Source organism: Antrostomus carolinensis, unplaced genomic scaffold (assembly GCF_000700745.2).
Source record: "Antrostomus carolinensis isolate BGI_N321 unplaced genomic scaffold, ASM70074v2 scaffold10968, whole genome shotgun sequence".
In the NCBI taxonomy this organism is placed as follows: Eukaryota; Metazoa; Chordata; class Aves; order Caprimulgiformes; family Caprimulgidae; genus Antrostomus; species Antrostomus carolinensis.
In genome coordinates, this window is record NW_010333699.1 from 9,934 (window position 1) to 32,537 (window position 22,604).

A 22,604-nucleotide genomic window follows, 5' to 3' on the forward strand; every position below is an offset into this window, starting at 1 on the left:
TGCATTAACTCAGTGCCTTGTTTTTATATCCCCTTTCAGAAAAAAAAAAGGAAATTACCACTCACCCCTATAGCTGGTTAAACAGCTTTGGAGAAAATCATCAGTACATGCACTGCCATACACTTTCTGGTATGCCAGCCTCATGCACACACACGCACACACACGCACGCACACACGCACACACAGATCCACACTAATCCTTCACTGCTGATCCCAAGCCTAGGCAATAACTAAAGGCTCTATGGTTTGCTTGTAGCACTGAAAACACTGTCTGAATGGCAAAAATAAGGTTTTCTTCCCTTGTCTGCTCTTCCTTGCTCACTCCTTGCAACTCATTATGCCCTTTAGCTTTTTTAGTTGCCTGGAAACGTGAAGACTTCCACAAAGCACTCTACTTCAAAGGCTTTTTTATGTTGTATAAATATAGTTGAAGACGTAACTATCTTTTTTCTCTATTTCATACCTCTTTCTAGGCCAGAGTCTGGCTTAGTTCAATTATTGCCTCATTTAAAAATTATATGTCCTTTATTTGTATCCCTTTCCCACTACCTTTCTACTTCAAATTATCCATTGTCATAGATTTTACACATAAGCCATTCTTTTCCCTCCCCATAATCAAAAAATAGTTGTCATCCACTAAATACAGATTTTTCTATTTAGAAACTTTGTTATGTAAATATGCTCTGAGAACCTGGAGCTCAGGTGATATTGCAAGCATACAGGATCCTAAAGCTAAGGTAATCCATTTGGCTTAGCTCTCATCCCCATCTATTCCACTCCTAAATTGTGATGGCTTGTGTTTGCAACACAAGGACTGTTTTACTGAGTCTGCTGGATTGTACATTTGCAATAACCGCCTCCCTGTTTGTTGCTTCTTCCTTTTAAACACATAAATTACTAGAAGGGGGGAGCAGAACCCACCCACCCCAAAAACAACCCCAACCCCAAACCCAACCCTTTGGTCCCCTCGAAGAAAGAGCAACAGAGGGCAATATCGTTGTGTTTTGTGGCTGGATAAGAACACGCCGAAGTAACGCCGATGGTCTCGGTGCAGCGGCTGTGGGAGGTGACAGAACTGCAGGAGGGTCCGACGGGAGCTGCTGGGGGGACGGTGATCCCGGGGGTGAGGCAGGGCTGCCAGTTTGGTCAGCGGGAAGTACGAGCGTGACAGGGCTCCTCCACACCGACCTCCTGCCATGCACCTGCAGCCTCTCCGGTCTGTCGGGACAATTGTCCCCTTGTCCCCATCAAGGGCTCCCACCCCCTGCACCCTCTCCATTGCATTATTTCAGAGGGGGGGATGGAGGGAAGGAGAAGGGGGGTATTTTCTAGGTGGGTTTTTCCTGTTGCTTTAGGATTGCCAGGAGTTGGATCATTTCTTGTTTATGTGCATCATCGAGTTTGTTGTGTATTTAATAAATATTGGACTAAAATGCTGCTGCTTCGTGGTGTTTTTTGTGTTTGTTTGTTTTTTTCTTCCTTTCTCTTTTTTTGGTTTCAGCATGCCTAGTCGCTGTCTTCACGCTGCAGTGTGGTTATTCATCCTCCTCCCGGTTGGCATAAATGCCGGCTTCCCAACGCAACGCCAGAGCACTCTTTCTGCGGTTCACCCTGGTCGCCTCGAGGACCTGGTCAGGAGAGAAAGGGAAAACACAACACATCACTCTGCTGCCCGTGGCCCCCATGCCAGGGTGCCCTGCACCGTGTGTGCAGGCAGGCAGGGACCAGCTGGGCCAGCCCTTCCCACAGGGCTCCCAGTGCCGCACCTCGTGCAAACTGGGAGGACTCATGCGATGAAGCACTTGCTGATGTGAAGGCAGGGGGGATGGCACACAAGAGCAAAGCCACACCACGGGAGGACAGAAGTGGTAGGGGTTGTCCAGCAGCACCCAGCTCACTCCAGGGGAGCCCCAGCTGCCCCTTACCAGCTGCAGGTTGCCCCATCCCTGCCTAGGGAAGGCAGGGGACAGGGTCTTGGTCCTCTTCCCAGGGGCAGCTGCACACCTTCGGTACCAGGAGCCAGCAACTGCCTGGCAGCTTTGTCCAGAGGCTGCTTTGGAGCTGCATGTGCAGCCTGGAAAGCAATCTGCTGCTTATTTCAGCACCTCACCCCCAGAGGCAGAACTAGGCAGCCCCCCTGCATCTTCTTCTCATGGTCTTTGGCTTGCAGCTACACCAACGGGAGAGCCTGTGATCAAAGTGCTCTTGGAGTGAAAAATCACTCCATGCATATGGGAAAGGAGATTTACACAAGGAGAACCTGCACAGCCTGCAGAGTCTGGTGCAAGATGGGCCCCAGTACAAATTTTTCACACACACAGCCACACGCACACAGATATATGCACACATATAAAAACATATACACTGTGTATGTATTATACATACGGATACACAAGCACACAGAGAAACAATTAACTAAAGAAGTAAGAAACAGTTTTAATATGTGTTTTAACAAGGTTATAAAAAAAAAAGTTAAAACAGACAAACCCAAAAGATGTTATGGTGATGTGCATCTGATGTACTCCTTGGCAAATAATGCACAGCAGTGGGTGTTTTCCTCCCAGCAGAGTGAGACATAAAAGGGTCTGGGGCCTTTTTACAGAAGCACGTGGCAATGTTATTTTCTGACTGACAGTGAATAACAGCTCCACAATCAAACTACAAAGCTGCCAACGTCAGCTGCCCTCAACATGTTTTAAAACAGCCCTCCCAGAGGAGTAAACTTTTTAAATGTTTCAACAGCCAATTAAAAAAATAACAGTAAAAAAGCCCACCCCAAAAATACGTGACTGTTTACTGGACCAATGCCTACCATCCTTGGTCCCCATTTCTTCCTGCAAGCTGTTCTGCACAGTCCTTGACTGCAGAAGAGCAGCTGGCCTTTTCAGAAAGGACAATGTTATTTTATTCTTCTGCGTAGAAAGTCAGATGCAGTGAGGACTTCAAGTCTTGACTAGAATAAAAATAAATAATTTAGGACTAAAGGAACTCTTATTTCAGCTTGTGAAAAGCTCTGGTTGGAAAAGTTCACAGGTAGTAGAGGCTCCTGTATAGGCAATACTGGAAAACCAGCTCCAAATTGTCAACTGAAATGATAGCCCATAACTCTGCTTCCAGGAACGAGAACACACTCTGCATTTATGCTGAGACCCAGACCTCCACTCAGGAGCTGAAGGGAGGGTAGGGTCTGGCCAGCTTTATTAGGTCTTTGCCCTCCTAATTTCTTTTGACTACGGCTATGAACAAGCCAAAGAACTAAAGGCAAAATCCAGCCAACAGAGACGATTTTGAGCTAATGCTCCATCTGCTTCCCGGCACTGACTAGGGCTACAAAGCTGGCCCAGGTCCACGGGAGGGATTTTTTGCTTTAATTTTGCCCAGAATCATGCCTCCTCCTTTTGCAGAGCAACCACCAGAAAGGGGGAGTAGGGCTGAGCAGTTTCTATTTTACCCAGTAGAGGGCAAATGTGTTCACAAACCCAACAATTAACCCCCCCTCAAAAAATATTGAAAACATTAAAAAAATTCCTTCTGAGGCAACAGTCTGTAAGCAGCATACTGGAGCTACTCCCGCTGCAGGGATGGGGACCCGCGGTCTGAACTACATGTCTGGGATTCTGAGTGCATGAACCAAGAAAAGGCAACCCACACCAAACAATGGAGGAGCAAAACTGAGGAGCAAAACGGGGCATCATCTTACTGTCTTCTCAGAATAAGAAAAGACAGTGTCTGCTCCAGGGTTAGCAATGAAGAGGGAAAAAAACACAGTGATTTTTTTTTTTTTCCTGGATGGCAACAGACAAATACTGCTCAACACAAGGCTATCAATATGGGATAATGATTAAATAAAACACAGAAAATTACTCTTTTCCCCACTAGATATTTAAATTTCCATGAAAAAAACCCCAGTAAATTCAGCATAAATTTCAAACCCAAAATGCCACTGTCACAGAGTAGCAGTATATTTAAATGAGGTCTGCTGAATTTGGCCTACAGATTTATGCCAGCTGAAAAAAAAAAATGGATTTTACGTAATTTACAGCAGTTTCCTGTCAGTGTCTTCATTGCTGGAAATCACAATGTTGCAATGGTCTCTGGTGATGGCTTGCAAGTCAGGACCCTTAAACTTTGAAGATCTCTGCTTTGGATCAGTTAGGTCGTCTTTGTCTTAAAAGATGGCAACAGGGTTTCTTCCGTTTATCACCTGTCTGTAAATGTGTCTACTGCAGCAAATGCTGCTGGTGGCTCCAAGGAAAAATGTTTCCAGAATTATATCAGAGACACCACGAGGGCATTGAATGTGGACTCAGCCTTTGCAGGAAAACAAGTACTGATGTCTGGCTTAGTATTAATAAACAAGCCTTCTAAATACCAGAGCAGATAGTAACAAGCTGAAGGTCCTTTTGGATAGTTATTCCAGAATTATTCTTCTAATCTACTGAAAAGAGTGTTTGACCTAAAATAACCATCATTTTTACTAGGCTGTGTGTCATTTTACACCCACTAGAGGAAACAATGGGGTAATTATAGCATGCAACTGGAAGGACTTGAGTGGAGAACTGGGACTCCTCAATGGAGCATTGAATTCACCAGCCTAAAATAGCAAACGATCTCCATTTTAAAATATTCTTGGCAGATATTAGGGCTGTCTGTAGATGCTGCATGAGTCCAGCACCCAGAGGCTCTCCACAGCAGATCTAAGGAAGGAAAGTCTTTTGCTTTTGCTGTTGTGGCCATTTTGGGGATCTGTAACACAGAGCATTTTGGCTATGCTGCAAAATGCTACCTCAAGGCTTTGTCTGTGTCCTCCCTGATGGTGCCCCACAGCAGCTCAGTTGGTGCAGGCGGGGTGACCGACCCAGGAAGGGGCATCCTTGGGTGGTCAGGGCATCTCAAGGCAGCCAGGCATGTAAAAAAGACACTACACAACAAAGGTGTATACCAAAAATCAGAAAAATCAGGAAGCAGACTGTTCACTCAAGCTTAGGCTGAAGAACTGAGCTGGCTATGTCCTAATGGTAAGGCCACGTGAGTGAAAAAAGCAATGCAATATAAAATAATCTTATTTAGGAGAGGCAATTTGACCACTAGCTTCACTAGAAGAGGAAGAATTTGGAGAGCACAAGTAGGTGTGAGGGAAAAACAAACGTACCAAGATACCCAGGGCTGTAAAAAACACTATTCTCTTTGCAAAAAACTGCTGTGTGAGTCTTGTGGTTGCAGCTCTGGGGTCTTACCAGGGATTGTAAAGGGCTCTTTCCTGACAGATTTTATTTATTTTTGAGGACTTTTTTTTTTTGGGGGGGGGGGAGGGGGGTTTAGGAGGGTGTGCAGGGAAGTTTAAAACAGCTACCACTGTTAGGTGAAAGATTAGTTTATCTATCCATCCTAGAGGTGGAGACTAACCTGTCCCAAGCTTCCCTCCAACAGACATAACAATAATTGCTCTCTTACTGGCAACAAGAGAATAAAAAGCAAAATAAAGGTATACCTTAGTGCAAAGCATATTTATCCCCACTGCTGAATGAAACTGACTACTACACAGTACAGGCTAATTTTTATTCAACAGCAGCAGCAAAACTGATGTAGAAGGAAAATTATTTTTCTGGAGCTTAATATTTTACTGATTCTTCCCATCTGGACTTGGAAGAACTAAAAGCAACAAAAACAGGCAATGCAAAGGTCTGGGTGTCTAAAATCTACCAGTTCTACATGGGAAAGTCACTTCACAAGACACCTCTATAGAGCACCCCGTGCACAAAGAGGCAGAAGCACAAAGGCAGGGAACAGGCTGCCTGCTCCTGCAGATATGACCATTCCCACTCAGGAATGATAAACTAAATGCTTTAACATAAAATTGGAATAGTGAAGAACAAAGGACATTTATTTCACTAGTGTAAAGGTATTTACACTATTCCCTGGATACAACAGACCTCTAGTGAGCACAGTGAGCAGCTGGGTATCTGAAACAAAAATGTGTTTACCTGAAACAAGACAGTAACAGTATTATACTGTTACTGGCCAGTATGAAAACATAAACTGTGTGCCTTCTGCCATCTAATCTAGGATGCTGGGTTTTTGTTTTGTGACACAAAATCTCAGCAGTAGTCTTTAACGCTGCATAAATGTCACCTTACTGCAGTCTCTCCTACAACACGATTGATGTTAAGCAAACTTAGGATAATGTCCCATAAATCTGAAGATATGTACAGTTGTAAGGACACAAGCAGAAGATTTTGAGGATGAAAACAACCGATGTATGTGCAGGCATTGGTTATCTGTTGTGTCTTTTAAAAAGCAGATATATGTGCTTTTAACACAAGTTGCATGAGTTTGGAGGTGATAAAACCACAACAACCCAATGAAGCAGGCTGTGGTTTGCTGCACGTAGCTTAACTTCAGTCATCACTGTACATTGCTGGGGGTTTGTGGCTTACCAGAGTAGAGCTCCCAGGCTGATGATCCACAGCTGGGTCAGCTCTAGTGCCACTGACATCGAATAAAATTGAGTCACCTGCCTGCACCAGTGACAATTACGGAGGACCCAGATGAACAGGAGCTCAGCTCAGCTCCGGGGTCAGTAGAGATTAGAGGGGCATTATGCCTTGAGTCTTGCAGGTCCTTTCAAAACAACTTCCCTGCTTCAGCTAAAGATTTCCAGTGAGAACCAAACGGTTCCTTCAGTCTGAGGTTTAACACCGGGGATTATCCAAGTGGCATACTGGCACCTGCATACAGAATCACTGTGCTCTACAGCCTTTTAAATCTCTATTCCCTTTCCTATCCATGCACACTCATTTCCAGCTCATTACTCCTTATGTCATTATTATTTTACAAGGTGGACACGCAACCCAGGTCAAGGGCTGGGCATGTAAAATCTACACCTGAGCTTCTGCCTCTCACACATCACCAAATGCTCTGATCACTACTTAACCATTCATAAATTGTAACTCAGATTATTGTGCAGGTATTACGGGGGAGAAGAGGCTCAACCTGTGTTTAAAACCATGTCTCTGAAAGCACACTGCTCTTACAATGACTGACTTTCTATAAATACTCTACAGAAAGATCAATCATTGTATCGGTGAGATAAAACCTACACTAAATTATTTCATGAATAGGGAATGGATTAGACTTGACTTTGCTTTACTCTCCAGGACAGAAAATGTTTATACACTTGTCTTGAGGTAGCTGGTGTGGTCAAATATGTTATGGAATAGGGAAATAGTGGAACGTTTGCTGAAGCTGGACAAATGAATGTCAGTCATTAGCACAACCTGTTTGTGTCCCTTAGAGAAGTCCAGATTTACACATAGGTCTGCAAGGAAAATCACAGGCAATTGAAATGTCCATGTTATTGAGCACCTCATTCTAACACACATTGCAAAAGCGTAGTTGGTTTCAACTCCCTGCTCTTAAAATTGCTGTGTTTGGCAGAGTCAGCTTCGTAGGGATAAGGACTATGCAAGTTATTGCCTTGCTAAAATACCAAATGTCACTATAAATACCCTTCCTTTAGCAGGTCTGGATTTCTTCTACTCTGAGACCAACACTGATGCTAAATTGTGGGACTGTGATCTGTCATCACATCACAAGACACAGGGACAAGGACAGGTTCACAAAATTCACCAGACTGAGGCTGTGCACTTGGGTCTGACTCTCTTCTTCCTCAGATGAAAGGTTGGTGTGCGGATTCTTTACAAAATACTAGCGATTTTGAGAGCACTAAATAACACTGTAATCAGAGACAAAGGAAAGCCACAGCAGTTTCACTCAGGATCTGAGGATGCTTGGATCCCAGGTTTAGCTTCATCAGCTAAATGGTGACAGGGATTAAGGTGAAGCTGTCATTTCACGCCTCAGGAATGCTCCACTCCTGGGCAACAGCTCCCATCCCTTTAATTACAACCCCTCCCATGCCAGAAATTGTAACTAGAATCCAAGGGTTAGAAAACCAGCCACACAAATACTTGTTGATGAGAGATAAGAAGGGATATCCCTCACACACATTTGCATCCTGGTTTTGATATGAAACAGCACTGGCACACAGCATGAAAATGCAAACCGCAGCAACATGCACTTGGAATCACCATGCAAGAGAAAGCAAAAATAAATAAGCAGTTGAAAAGTACCTCAGAAGTAACCTTGCTAGACAGTAATTTACAGGTGTACTGGTAGAAAGGGAAAAGACCAGCATTAGTACATTGAAAAAGCATGTTATAACTAGGAAACAAGAACAAAATAAAGAAACTGCAAGAACTAGCACATCCCAGAGTATAGGATTTCAAGCAACATAGTGTCATTAAAAAAAAAGGTAAGTCAGTTTGCTGGTTTTTTAATGACATTGCTTGGCCAGTCTCAGTCTTGTTTACCATCAGTGCTTGACCTGTTTTCTTGCTGCTGCTTTTTTTCTTTTTCTCACCTGTTGAAACCTTCTCTAACATACATCCTCTTTGGAAGAAACTGCCCAAGCAGTGAAGTTCTTCCAAGAGCAGATGTGTTTGATTTGCCTTCTGTCTCTGAAAGGCAAAACCTGGAAGGCCCAGCCAGAGTGGCCACATTGAAGCCAGACATGAAACAGAAGGTGGTCATGTTTAAAGGAGAGGCAGGGTAGATGTCATACTCAAAACATCCTCCTGCCACAAAGCCTGTGTCTTATGTAGGGAGAAACGGAAGGTCTATGCATCAGTCCTGCTGGTGTGCTCAGCACATGAGGGAAAGTCTCCCTGGACATCAAACATCTCCACAATCCCATTCAGACAGTGGCTGCTGCCTCCCGCCCCTGCTCTGCTCAGCCTCCGCTGCCACAGTACCCTGACTGCTCCCAGTGCCCGGGGAAGTCTCTGGTTCCCCTCGCTCACAAAGAGCAATCACGAGCCACGTTCAGCTCTCAGGACTTAATGCTCCAAGTGGCAGCTCTCTGCCTGGTTGCCATGCTCCTTCCCCTGCTGTATTTCATATATTTTTTAGAACGGGCCAGTAATGTGCTCTTTTGTTTTGTAGTTACAGAAATCTTTTTCCTGAGCACACAGTCAAATGTCCACCGCTGACAAATCAAAGCTATTTGTTGTTTAAATAATTACTGCTTAGCCTGGCATGTAAAATATTGGCTCAAATGAACAGTGGTACAAGTGCAGCACTTCTTATTTGAATTATCTTTCCCCTGTCAACAGTGGGTGTTGTTTACACAAGGACAGCGGAAAAAGGCATGGAAGAGAAACAAAACACTCCTGCTGGTCTGAGGAAGCTCTCCCTGGGTTCTGCAGGACACTGCACTCTAACAGGATTTTGGGTAGGCAACAGCAAGAATAAATCTTGTTTGGCTCTACACAATGGCCTTAGAGAAGAGGAGAATGACAACAAACAGCAACACTGCAGGAATTCAGTGTGCACTGGGGCTCTGTAAATTCACTGTAGCCTTGACAATTTGTCCCAGAAAAGGATCCATCCCACAGCTTGCCTGAGCGGCACTGATGCTCTGGCACTGCATCTTTGGGCAGTGGGTGCTGGGGCAACTCGAGCAGCAGAGAAATGCTCAGCCAGGACCCAGAGCACCTCTTTGGTCAGACACTGCCCAGACCAGCCCTCCGGTCAGGACATCAGCACCTCAAACTGCAGAAGAGACTATGCAATCATGGCCAACCTGCTTTCTAGGGGCACCTCTGCAAACACCTGAGTAGTTGCACTCAGGTAAGTGAGCAGAGGGAGTTAGGTCCAACGACATCTTACCTGTGTGCTACAACATGTATGACAAATGGCATGTGACCATCACAGCTGCGGAAGTAAGATTGAGCCACAAGCCATCACTCTGTGGGCTAAGCAAGTCACCTTTGCCCTTCACAGGGGTGGAGGAAAAGTGCAGGGTGAGTACCAGCTGAGTGTCACCTCTTTAGCACAGCAGCTTCTCCGCTGTGCCGAGGTTTTGAGCCACCAGACTGACAGACACTCACTGCAGGACTCCCAAGGACCAGATCTGGTTTGAAAGGCAGGAGTTTTACTCCTCTCTTTTTCAAAGCTCCTCCTGGCTTCTGCAAAAGGCGTGAGGGTGTGACATGTCTCCTGAAAGCCTCTGAGCATCCTTCAGGGAAACAGGTCATCTGGGGAGATGCCAGACAACAGTGTACACTGGAGAAGGTGGAGAGCCACCCCATTTCACTGGGTGCTCTGGGGAGGGAGGAGGGGAAACCAGAGAGCTGCTCCTTCCCAAGACACAGCCCCAGGATGCCGCTGCAAGAACAAGGCACGCTCCGATGGCATCCTATGTGGCAGTGGGAGCCTGACGGATGATGAGATCTTGTTTCTAATGGCTTCAGTAGAAGAGGGGATCAGAAAGTTTCTGGTGTGTGCTGGTAATTAATCTGTTTCCATTTTGGGTCAGTTCTCCTACTATGTTTTATTTAACCAGAAGAAATGCAACAGGACCCCTCCACATCGCATTCCTTCTGATTTTAAGTATTTTATGCTACGGTGCAATTTTCACCAGTAATGATTAAAATCTGCCAGACTAGTGCAGTATTCACGTTACAAATCTTCACTTACTTCTATACACCTAATGAGGCTCTACCTTTAATGAACATTACTAGAAAGCAGTTTGTTTGGAACATGAGCTCCTTGGTGCTGGTGTCATCATTCTGACACCTCTGGGAAATGCCTGGAGGACTGTGGCTGCTTCAGGGAACACATAACAACAACTATGTCCATTTAAGAAGTTCGATATCTCACTCATATCTCACTGCCTTCTGCACTCACTGCCCACAGTAACAATGAGTCTGAATAAGAAACACCTTGTGCTCTGTTGAGGTATAGGTTGTATAATGGATGCACCTGAATTTTGATACTTCCAGCTATGAAATTCATAGCTCTTCTCATTAGTGCCTCCAATAAAGAACAACTTAATTGGGTCAAACTCTACTAGAGTAATGACTGAAATGCAGGTAACCTGTTTCACAAAATGAAATTCTGGCTGATGTTCTGTTTGTGTGGAAGAAAGACAACAAACCCAGTGGGAAACAGCATGCTGCCTGTTGTCGGATCCAGGTTAATTTCTGAGACATTTGCAATCCAATTCTGCAAGGGATTATTTCCAAGAAGTTGTGCATGTACACTGAGCACACAGGGACGGGACTTTGAGAGTCTATGAACACAGGCATGAATATGTGCTTGAACTACAAAGTTCAAAAAGGCACTAAAATAACCCACTGGAGGGTCTCGGTGCCAATTGCAGGGCAGCTACCCCCTTCCCTTAGAATTAATTAACTTACTTAATATTAGTTGCTTCTGGTATTTGCAGCAATGCTCACTCTTCCTCTCCATTAGCCCTTATCCTTCCATTTCAAACACACTGGCCCTTAGAATATGTTACAATCCTTACACATTTACAAAGTGATCTCAGCAGATTCTTGGGAAATAAGTATTTCTGAGGTCTGAATGTTGTTTCTCATGAGTCATGGTCTCTATCGCAGAGCAGAAAGCAAAAAGGAAAACTGCACTTACACTGCTGTCGTCCATCCTTTCTCGTCTCTTAGTTTTGTGTGTTTCATAATCCTCCATGAGGGTCTGCATCAGGTTCTTAGGTCGCTGAGCTCCTACAGGCTCCTCAGGCGGTGGGTCAGACTGCGAGACGGGGCCTTCTGTGGTGGGGGATGGAGGAGGCTTGATCTTCTCTATCTTCCCTGCAATGGCATGAAAAGGAATGACCCTTTCTAAGCTAAAGGACTCAGAAGTTGTTTCCAACAGATGACAGCTAGAGAAGCATTTTCAGCAGTGTTTGAATGAAAAAACAGTTTGGAATTAAGTTTATGAAACAATCTGGTAAATCAGGATGGTCATGGGCTTTTAAAACACTCTATCTCTTCCTGAAATGCAGTACATCAAAATACTACAAAATCTTTTTGCAAAACCAAGAAGAGTTATCAAACAACACAATACAAATTCAACCCACCACTATTACTTACAGTAGCATCTGGCTGAATTAACTTTGCTCCTTCCTACATGACACATTTCAGTGATCTGGAAATATTTGTAAGATCCTAGAAAACCACAAGATGATTTTTTTTTTTTTCTGGCTCAGACAATACAATGCACAGGATGCCACCATTGTATGGCAGGGACCATGTGCCAGATGTCCAAAGAAGGCATCTGGTTAAGGAATGCTGGCTTTTTCTGTTTTTCCCATGCTTTTTATCTGCTTTGTAAGTGTGAAAGGCTTTGGGTTGGTCCCTGGTGCTACTCTTCCCCTGCAGCTGTTCTCTGCAAGTCTCCCTGGAGGGAGACCTGTGGCAGAGCAGGATGGGGTCTCTACCCCACACACCCCTTGTTCAGACAGGATCCTTCAGTCTCCTAGTGGGAGGAAAGTCAGAGAGAAGCCAGGTTGCTCTCTGACTGAGCTAATTTCACCTAGGGGAGCCTGTTTTAGGCAGTGACCCCAGCTGAGGAGCTGGGTAAAATGCAGGCCAGAGCAAGGAGACCGTTGCAATGAGCTGCGGGAGAGCTCAGGGGGTGGACAACCCACGCTTCTCCAGCGAGGACAGCCTGTGTTTCTCATCACCAGGCGCTGATCTGGGGTGAGCTGCTTGCCTCACCCCAGTGGGAGGAGTGAGGATGATGGTGGCACATCATGGGTGTGGGAATAAGGTGTGGGGGTCCTCAGCTGGGACAGCAAGAAAGCAATGCTCAACCAAAATCAGATTCCTTTTCCATGGCACTGCAGCTCTTTGAAATAAGATGGTTCAATGGATGAGAAAGAAAAAAAAAAAGGAGGAAAAACCCAAGCCCCTTGCAAATAAGTAAAGTAACCAGAAGGATCGTGCAGATTTTAATGAAACTTCCTGTTGAGACAAATGAAAGCACCAGCTGCTCCTCCAAAAAGTATCATGACAGTGATAGCCACTAGAGAGCAGCCTTGAAACCTCCTGTAAGAATCAGCAGGATTTATTCTTGAAGGGAGAAGTGAAACCTGAACTGACACTGTCGAGGTCTTTTACAAGAAATTCCCTTGCTGGGCTTGTTTCATTTCTGACCAGTATGGAAAACCCCAGCATCACTAGTTCTTGCTATGGGCTTAGCTTGAGCTGGCTGGTGCAGAGATGAAGCTGGGAATTCATGCCCCTCAAACCACCCCACCCCTTCAGAGACTGAAAGGGGAGTTTTTAAGGGCCTAGGTTCTCCTCTGGGTTGCACCAGCACCAGCTCCACAGACAACCAGAAGTTAGGCTGCCAAAGGAGGGGCCAACAGCATGTCCTGAGCTGCCCAGCTGCACACATGTATGACAACTTGGGCTGCTCAGCAGAAGACAGTAAGAACAACCATCACCTTGCCCATTAGGTCCAGTGGGTAAAAAACTGCTGGAAAAAAAGACCTGATTGATGGTCAGATATCTCGCTATATTACTTCACTCTTACACTAGGAAGTAACTGTCTTGGACACATGCCAGTAATGCAGGAAGAATCAGGCTTCTCATATGCCCACCCAGCTTTTGTGCTTTCTCCCAGGGATGCAGACTATCACAGGATGCTTAGACCTGTGAACAAGCCTCAGTGCCTAAAAAGAGCTCCTTCCACCCCATTTCCCCTGAAAAACAATACAAACCATAGGTTTTGGGGATCTGCATTTTGTAAACAGGATATCTCCAAGCAGATCCATCCTCCCTGGATGGAAGGCTCATCAATTTCTGTATTGTAGCAGCAACCCTGCAGCAACATGCAACTGTTCTGGGCACGCTGGGCAATGTCACGAAGAACAGTGTCGCAGTTCCCTTTCCACAAATATAGAAGCCAAGGCAGAAACGAGATTTGCCCACACCAAAATAGTGGTTTGTTGGTTTGTATCCACAAGAAAAAATGCTTACACAACTATTTTCTCTGTGTATTTGAATTCCACTAAAAACTCAGAAATTCACAGCATCATTTCAACTACTTTTCACAGAGGAGTGTCTCTTTCGAGTTACTAAAAATTTTGTGAGAACAGGCAGGTGGAAGAGAAAGATCCTACCAGTGCCAACAGTGGCAGAAAGGCAAGGAACCAGCACAGCCATCACTGAGGTTGTGGTTGAGATGACAACGTCTGAGGCTTTAGGACTCTCAGAACAACGACAGAAAAACTCCATGAACCTGGTCCAGAGCTCTAGTCTGGTGCAAACCTGTTTTGCCAGTTCAGACTGTGCAAGAAATGTTGCTGGGTTAATTTCCTTCTGGCAGCTTTTCATCCAGGTAAGGTGCTGTTCTCAGGTAGAAGAGTCAGTCAGCATAAAAGCACTATGAGACATGCTGATCACAGGCACTTTCTGCTTCCACAGTCCCATGCCCACCCCTGATACACACAGACACTGCTGGTGGTCTTTGCCCAAAGCCAAGCTGAGTAATAAAGGAACTGTGCTCAGACTCAAATGGAAACAGGGTCATGCCTGTGGGATGCCAGCAAACACTGCAGTTTCGTGGTCACGCTTGCAAGTTAACAGTAGTTATCAGCAGTGCTCTCCTGAGGTCAGTTATCAGTTATCAGTAGTCTCCTGAGGTCACCTTTAGAGCTGTTGCAAGATACTGAGTATGGGCTGTAACAGCCCAAAACTTTACCTACACATTTACATTTTTCTCCTCTTTCAAAGTGACTCCAAAAATGCTCTGTGCCTTCAGTTCTGGTGATGGCTCCCTCCACTCTCTGGCTTCAGGGCTCCTCGTAGGAAGCTCCTGGAATTTGATTTCTCTTAATTTCCTGTCGCTTGTGCTATTTGGGGCAGGAGGGAGGTGCTCCTATGGAGAACAAAAAAAAAGGGGAAGGGAAAGCTCACGGAAGGGGCCGCTGCTTCTGTGTCCCAGTCTGGTGGCTGCAAGACATTGCCTGACATTTCTCTGCAAAATCAAAGACATGTAAGAGCTGAGGACAGATTAGCTTTCTCCTACCCAAAACCTCTGCACAGCTCTGGGGAGGAGGAGGGGTTGTGACGGTAACTGATCCACCCCATGGAGCCTGACGGGTGTCCAAGCACTCGCTGCAGGCTGAGTAAGGATGCTCAGCTGATTTACTGTAATATCAAGAAGAAAGAGTGATGGAAGGGAGGCCCTGGGACAAAGGCCTGAGCCACCTCTAAGTAATCAGCAGGTACCAAGGACCATCATATAATGCTAACTAAGGTACAAAGGAGATGGGAAAAACAGGGCTTCACACTAGCTCGAGCAACTATTTTGCAGATGCTGTTGGCATTTTTTAAGACATCTACACAGCAGAGAAAAATTTTCAAAAGAAGGTATTTCAGCAAGACAGAGCGTTTCAGGAGACTAGTCTGTGCTGAAGTCAGGGGATAGCTGAAGTATGAAAAAAAATGCTCGTCTGAAAATGTGGAGCCACATTAGCACTCCAGGTGAAAAATGGGATTCTTTGGTCTTCTTGAACACCAAGTGAGCAACACAAATATGCAAACACACAAACAAGCAAACATTAAAAAAGAACTTGATCTTGAAGATCTAATTTCATACACGTTCCCCACTAGGGAGGGAGTAAGAGAGCAAATGACAAATGAGCTGAGTTAGTATGCTGTGAAGGCACTCCTGGAGGTGTTCAGAGAAATCCTTCAAGATTCCAATGATGAACTTTGCTTTTTTTTTTTATACTAGTGCTTATGAAGGGGTAAGGAAACTACATTACATAAGCTCAAAGGCTTCATTTCTGCTGTAGCCTTTCTCAAAATTTTCATTTTAAAAAGGGGTTCATGCACACATATTATACTCTATCCTTATTCTTTACATGTATACATGTTATTAAAAATTCTGCAATGGCCACAAATATTAAAAAACCTTGTCCTAAAGTTTCTGCTTCTCATCCCACCATACAAAGAGTGTCCTCAGGCTGTGGTTGAACTTGAGAAGCTTTCTTACTGTAGGTATTTACTAGTGAAAAATGAAAGTGGAAAGTGTTTTTCAGGTTAAAGTAGCTCCTCTGACAGGTTTACTCAGGAGAAGAAAGCAAGGAGAAGAAAGAAGACGACAGCGCACACACATCCCTCCCTATTTGGAGGGAACAGTTACCCAAAATTTAAAGGTACCTGATAACTTGCATGTGTAAACTGCAATTCCCTGCCTGGGCTTTTGCCATTCACTGAAATTCTCTCATCTAGTTCATCAGCTGAGAATAACAGAAGATGACTGCTTGGTGGGCAGCTCTCCCAGATGCACGTGCAGACGGGTCCAAGCGCCTGCAGACCAGTGCAGGGAGGGCAGTGTGCCTTCTGCCTCACCTGGCAATGCTTTGATGACAAACTGCTAAAAAAGCAGCTGTGTCAGCTTCAGGAAAGCTTCTCCCAGGCACAGGGCTTCTCATGTTAGGGATCTCCTCGTCATGAGGCAGCAAATATTCACTAAGGGTTTCAATGGAAAAACTTTCACTGAACCAAAGCCCATCACGTAATGATTTTCACACCTCCTTTGATGAGCAGGATTACTCTGGCCTGGCACTACAGGAAGTTAGACACAGGTTCTTCATAGTCTAAGTACTCCTAATGAAAGGAACATGGGAATTACACTGGATGCTCTCATGTCACACAATCATCATCCTGTTCAAATAAACTATCAAACAGCCTCAGCAGCTCTGCCCAGGAGGGATGGTGGACCATCTCTGCATTATAGGAGAAAACCATGGGCTTGCTATGCAGCTGCTCAACACCTTGCCCAGTGCAGCAGGTGCTACAGAAAAACACCACAGGAAACATTCAAATTTAAATACAGCTCCACAAATATTTTATGATTCACAATGATTCTCCATTTAGCCACGCTCAAGCTTTTTTTTTTTATTATTATTTTTTTGTCTTTTTGGGTTTCCTCATGCAGTAAACACAACTTCTTGCAAAAAGACATCCCTTAGATTCTTCCTTTCACCTTTCCAGGAGTGCCCTGGAAAAGGTCCTGTCCTGTGAGCACGCAACATGTAGTCCTTGTTCCACTGAAATTACTCTGTGTCTCATTCCAGTGACTTGAGAGGGGTTAAAAGGCTGCTTCAAAGCATCCCAAACAGCTTTAAAGGATATTTTTTAGCAATACAGAAGTGTATTAGTAGGAACCAGGTTTCCTTGTGCTGGGTGGCTGGCAGACACCAAGTGTAGTGTTATCATCAGTTGTATGAAAGTTGCATAGGGTGGCAAAAACAGCCTGTTTGCTATCTAAAGTAATTAGTTATTTCACACATACACCCACATTAATTGTGTTAATCTTCCACACTTCAGTCAAAATAGCAGTGCAGTTCACTGCAGTCCTTTTCTGTGGTTTGCGTTTCTGTTATCCACGTAATCACAGCTCAAAGCAGTGAAGTGGGGCAGGAGTAATAAATAACCAGGGACCACCAGGAATACTAGTAAAGCTGTTCTGCCCCATCCACCACCAAAAAGCAACCTGACAGGCAGGCCATTGCTAATTGAGCTAATTACTGCACCTCCTCAAAAGAGTTCTGGTGAGTTTACACTTCCCCACTTAAGGATTAGCAACAGATTTTTCAAATTTAGACTTGAACCCCTAATCCCTTTCTGCTGAGGTATCTTGATGTTAAAAGCAGAGTGCAAATTCTTTCCTTGGGAAAGGCAATTTGATGACAAGAAGTACCTCTGTTTCTTCTTTTCTTCATTATTATTATAGTTACTATTCCTGCTACTATTACTAATAATTTTTTTTCTATCTGAAACTAGATATTCAGGTTACAGTATCAGACATGTTCTACAGCATATTCCTTACTGTGCCTACCACAAGTAGACTTTTTCTTCTTCTCTGTAAATCAGCTCTGTAACTAGCCTCAATGAAGTTTTACAGCCAGATGTTGTTGCCTCTGCTGAATCATCTTTCGCCTCTGTTTCTGTAAATATTGAAAAGATGCTGTAAATATTAAAATAAAATGAAAGCTCCTGCAATCTTCCAAGGGATTGCATGGTATCCCTTCTCCATATTTAAGGATGCCTGCAAGCTTTAACTGCAACACAGCTAGTTAAAGGGAGAGCAAGGATGAGATGCTGAGGGTATGCACCCTGCAACACTAAGGGTGCCAAGCTAATTTCCGCCAGCTGAGAGCTCATCTACTGTTTAGAAAGCACCAGAAGTAGAAGACTTAAGAATTACTTTGGCAATGCTCTGTGGTTTGTTGTTTTGTTTGTTTGTTTGTTTGTTTGTTTTTGGGGTTTTGTTTTGTTTTGTTTTTTTAAATCAATGACATCCTTACACATTGCTACATATTAATCTTTTCCTAGAAATTAATTCTTTGCCTTGTCACCAGCTGCAAACTGCAGTAGCTTGGGTGATTGGCTAATGGATTCCAATTTTCTTTCTTGAACATATGGCAGTTGGACTTCTAAATGAAACTGTCTGGAATGATTCATTATAAACACAAGTTTATCATTCTCACTAGAATGTAATTTACAATGAACATTTTAACACCAGACACAAAGTAAATGCCTTGTTATACAGAGAAATAGGAATGACAAGTACAGTTTTCCCAGATGCTCCATTAAAACAAGCATTAGTGTCAGCTGCCCTACCAACACCACTTGTGAGTAAAAAGCAACCATTATCAACCTTATTCGAGCACCTGCAGCTACAGATGATGGTGTTTTTGAAAGCAGTCATGATCACACCTTTACACAATAAGTCCTCCCAGCTGATGTCTACAGTGCCCTGTCTTCACATCTTGTCAGACATTGCTCAAAACACCTCAGTTTATGGAGACTCCTTATCAAAAATGGAGTTCTATGGGACTTATAACAATAGCACTTCAAAGAAATCATTGACATCTGCTACATTTTTTGGCAAGAAACACAGATTAAAATCATCCTCTCTGCAGAAGAAACAAAAACAAGTATTAGTTATTTATGCACTGCATAACACTCCAAGTTCACAATCAGACTATGTATTGGCCTAAATCCAGACCATATTCAAGTTCGCCATGACTTTCAAAAGAAATAGATCACCCTGCACAATTTTTGGAAGCATTCCTGGTTCAGATTTACACCAGTGGAAATAAGGACGGAATGTCAGTACTCTGGGTAAAATTAATAGTTCTGCACAATGATCACTGTTAATAAAAATTTCTAAGTACTTGCAAAGCATACATAGGTCTACACATAAAAATCACTACACAGAAATAAGCCTTTTTTTTAGACTTCTTTTTTATGTTATGGTAAGAAAGCATGAGTGCTTGATTTTGTTTTCTGAAAAGGAGGAGAGTGATATGCTGTAACTGCTGTGAATGCCACCACAAGGACCCAGAAGCTGATCAGTCAGAGGACTGCTACTGAATCTATGAAGCATTTCATTTGTGACGCCTATTTAATTCAGTAGAGAATGACACCAGCTGAAATACATGGCAACTCACAGCTCTGGAGATGTTTTTACTAGACAAACGTGATTACAAAGACCAAGAAATACCTGAAAATGGGAAGCAAAACAGTCACACACAAAAAGAAATCTGATGCAAAACCCCCAAATCTGTAAATCCCCACTACCTTTGACATGCAAGAGAACAGAAAGCCTGTTAAAAACGCTTCCTATGTTTGTTTTTCAAATAGCCACACAGCTGCAAAAATCTCTGCTGTCCTTCCTTGTGATGATCCTACATATCAGTGGGTGGTCTGACCAGCACAGCGATAGACGTGTCCTGCTACAACGTGGCAGAGGGTGAATATAGCGCAGGGCTTTCTAATAATAAACAGCAGAGTATGTAAGTTACTTCTGCACTACATTGAGAAAAACCAAAAATGTCCTCAAGTGTGCTCAGAAACAGAAAGGTGGGTTGTCCCATGCCCTCCTCCTGCCCGCAGTTTCCAGGCAGATGAAATCATGACAACACTCCCACCCCCAGTAAAACAACATATTCACTCAAAAATGACACAAAAACGGATCTGACCTGACCCTTCAGCTACATTTTACTTCCCCTCTGATGCTTTGGGCTCTTACCTGGTGCAGTTTTGTAAGACGCAGCTCTGGTGGGCATGGGTGGTGTGCTCTTCATAACAGGGCTTGGTGCCACCTGCAGACCTTGCCGCTGCCTCTTCAGCTCCTCTTCTCGTTCCTGGGCAGCTCTGATCTCTTCTTCTATCATTGACAAAGTCCTCTGCTTCCTCGACCGTAACTTGAAAGGGCCCACGCTCACTTCAGAATCCTGCGTGGCCAGGATGGAGGCAGTGCTCCTCAGCTCAGCTGCCTCTGAATACTTGCTGAAATAGCTGACTTCGTGCCTGTTTTCCTCCACAAGGAACGGCTGACTGGCTGAGTACACTGATGACTGCTTCTCTTCCCTGAGTCCTGAGTCTTCCTCTTTTGAAGTCTTTGGTATGGTGTCCCTTTTTTCTTGAACAGGTGAAGACACCTGGGGTGGCTGAAACATTGGGTTCTGCTGCTCTTCGGAGGCTGGAGCTGGCCCGGTGGTGACTGGCTGCTCTTTCAGCAAGATCTCCTTCTCTGCTGGGACTTCTTCTTCTTTGCAGTTTGCTCTATCCACCTGCTCAGCTATGGCTTGTTGGATGGCATTTTGAACTAGCAGGCCAGCGTGGTACTCCAGCTGGTCGTCAATCAGCATGGAGTCAGCCAAGGCAGAGGAGGGCGAGTCACAGCCTGGGTCACTGAACGACTTGGTGATGCCTTCGCCCCTGCACTCCGCCGGAGTGTCGGCCTGTGGGGTCTGCGGCAGGGAGAAATCAGCCAGGGAGCTTTCCTGAAGGGCGCTCATGGTCTCATTGGATGCACCACTGTCACTGATGTTATCCATGCTGAAGTCATTGGAAAGGGTCTCCAAGACGGTGGTATCCTGAGACCTGATAGATAAGTCATCCAAACCAGAGTCAAGCTCTTCTGGAGGGGAAGATGCGCTAGTTGGCTTAGGGAACTGGTCCAGCACACCCTGTCCATCATCCTTCACCACTGTGAAGACCGCTCTCGCACTCATGAATTCTCCATCCTCTGCCCACAGTTTTGAGGCCTGTCCAGCTCTGGGGCTGTCACTGCCTAGTAACTCTCTTACTGGGTCAGCAGTGGTAGTCTGAGTGCTTATATCATCTTCTGAGGTACAGGAGACCTTCTGTGCTTTGACAACAGTGGCATTGTTATCCTCAAGCTGTCCTGTTTGCCCACACACTGAAACAGGTCTTGTTATGGAGGACAGTGGCCTGTCTACATGTGGAGAATTTAGGCTTTTGTAGAAGGGTTTGATGGAGAACATTTTGGGTGTTCCTGACCGCCTCGGTGGGGCCTGACCCTGAGATGGACCTGAATGTTCCATTAGCTGGAACTGCTTTCTGGCAGCTGAGAAGTCAATTTGCTCTGTGACAATATCTTCTTTCTTGATGTTGACTGGTTCTGGTGGTACAAAAGAGCAGCTGACCTGCTTGGGGGATGTTGGTGCTGCACCTTGCTGCTGCTGTCTCTCCTTACGCTCTTTGTACTTCTTGTGGGACTCCAGATGCTCTTCATCCAGTTGATCCTCCAGGGTCTTCTCTTGTGGAGGGTTCCACCATTTGGCGGCAATGCTGGGGTTTTTCTTGACAGCCTGGCTTTTAATGAGTTCCCTTCTTTCCTTTTCAAGTTCCATCATTTCCTCTGATGGTCTCACTTTGCGGACCCTGTATTTTTCCTTCTCTTCCTCATCTTCAAAGAGCTTTGAGGGCTTTTTGTCTTCATGGAAGGCTCGTAGTTCAAACTTAGCCTCTTTTTTAAGAGTTGTAAGAGTTGTTTCTCCATCCTTAGAGGATCTTCTAGAACTGTTTGAAGAAGTCGGACTTCCTGGCACCTTCAGACTCTCCCTAGCATCTTCTTTCAATCCACCCAAGGGATGGCCATTAGATTTCAGGTTCTCCTCTGTCATGTTAGCTTCATATGTTTCAACTACCAAGGGTGCCTGCTTGTCGGCTACTTTTTCTTCCCTTTCACTGGGTACTGAATCATTTTTGACATTCACAGATGCTCCTGAGCCATCCATAATGGAGACTGCACTTGGTTCAGGGGAGGATGTCCCATTAAAGGTATTATCTGCAGCAGAATCGCAGCAATTTGCCTCCAGCACTTCATCTAGGTATCTGATCTCTTTAGCAACTTCACTGTCCAGAGATTCGTGCCTGTCCTTAAGTCCATTGTGGCTGGCAGCAGGGGAAAAGAAGTGGGTTGGATTGTCTATGGGGTGTGGTGAAGCCACTGTGGTGATGCTTTTATGTTCAGAAACTGGAACTTCAATTTCCATTTTCTCTTCCTGTGTAGCAAGCACAGTAGCTGGCTCCAAGAAATTGGCACAGTTTTGGTCTGTGTTTTTTCTCAACCTGATGTCATCCTCAGGGATTCTGGAAGATTTCTGAAATAAAAGAGAACAAAACCATGACGAGGAAGTCCTAAAAAGCAACATTTTATTTTTCACAGAGTAAACACAAAATCCTAGCCCTTCTTAAACTTGAGATTAAAACAGACCCTCAGAGTGTGGGAAGGCAAGGCAAATAATTAACACAAAAACTAGAAAGTTACCTTATCATAAGCTGGACAAGGCACTAAAACAACAACAAACTTCCATTTAAGTATCTCCTCTCTGCTTGCCATCCTCACTCTGTCATTGTTTCATGCCTGTGTCCTGGTTTGCCACTGAAAATGAGCTTTGGATT

General features: G+C 44.5%; 1 protein-coding gene across 3 annotated transcripts; it reads right to left on the reverse strand.

Annotated features, from left to right (window-relative positions):
- Positions 1 to 332: 332 nt before the first annotated feature.
- Positions 333 to 22,299, reverse strand: LOC104529603 (A-kinase anchor protein 2). 3 transcript variants are annotated; one of them, XM_010173948.1, is made up of 4 exons: positions 19,921 to 22,299; positions 11,499 to 11,672; positions 1,762 to 1,766; positions 333 to 1,628 (listed from the first exon to the last, which is right to left on the reverse strand). In XM_010173948.1, exons 1-4 carry the CDS (start codon positions 22,193 to 22,195, stop codon positions 1,536 to 1,538), a joined length of 2,547 nt encoding a protein of 848 aa, XP_010172250.1. In that variant the 5' UTR covers positions 22,196 to 22,299; the 3' UTR covers positions 333 to 1,535. The 3 variants fall into 3 exon arrangements, with proteins under 3 accessions (XP_010172250.1, XP_010172252.1, XP_010172249.1); XM_010173950.1 differs by lacking the exon at positions 1,762 to 1,766 and adding an exon at positions 8,133 to 8,171 and having other exon boundaries at positions 1,536 to 1,628; positions 11,494 to 11,672; XM_010173947.1 differs by lacking the exon at positions 1,762 to 1,766 and having other exon boundaries at positions 1,536 to 1,628; positions 11,494 to 11,672.
- Positions 22,300 to 22,604: the final 305 nt, after the last annotated feature.

Bases quoted from the DNA above. Each gene is read 5' to 3' on its own strand.
- LOC104529603 (XM_010173950.1), bottom strand. From the start codon at position 22,195: ATGGAAATTGAAGTTCCAGTTTCTGAACATAAAAGCATCACCACAGTG. The intron at 11,673-19,920 runs GTAAGAGCCCAA...ATGCCATTGCAG, and splicing joins GTCTTACAAAACTGCACCAG to GGAAGATAGAGAAGATCAAG. The intron at 1,629-8,132 runs GTACTTTTCAAC...TCTCCTGACCAG, and splicing joins CTAGCAAGGTTACTTCTGAG to GTCCTCGAGGCGACCAGGGT.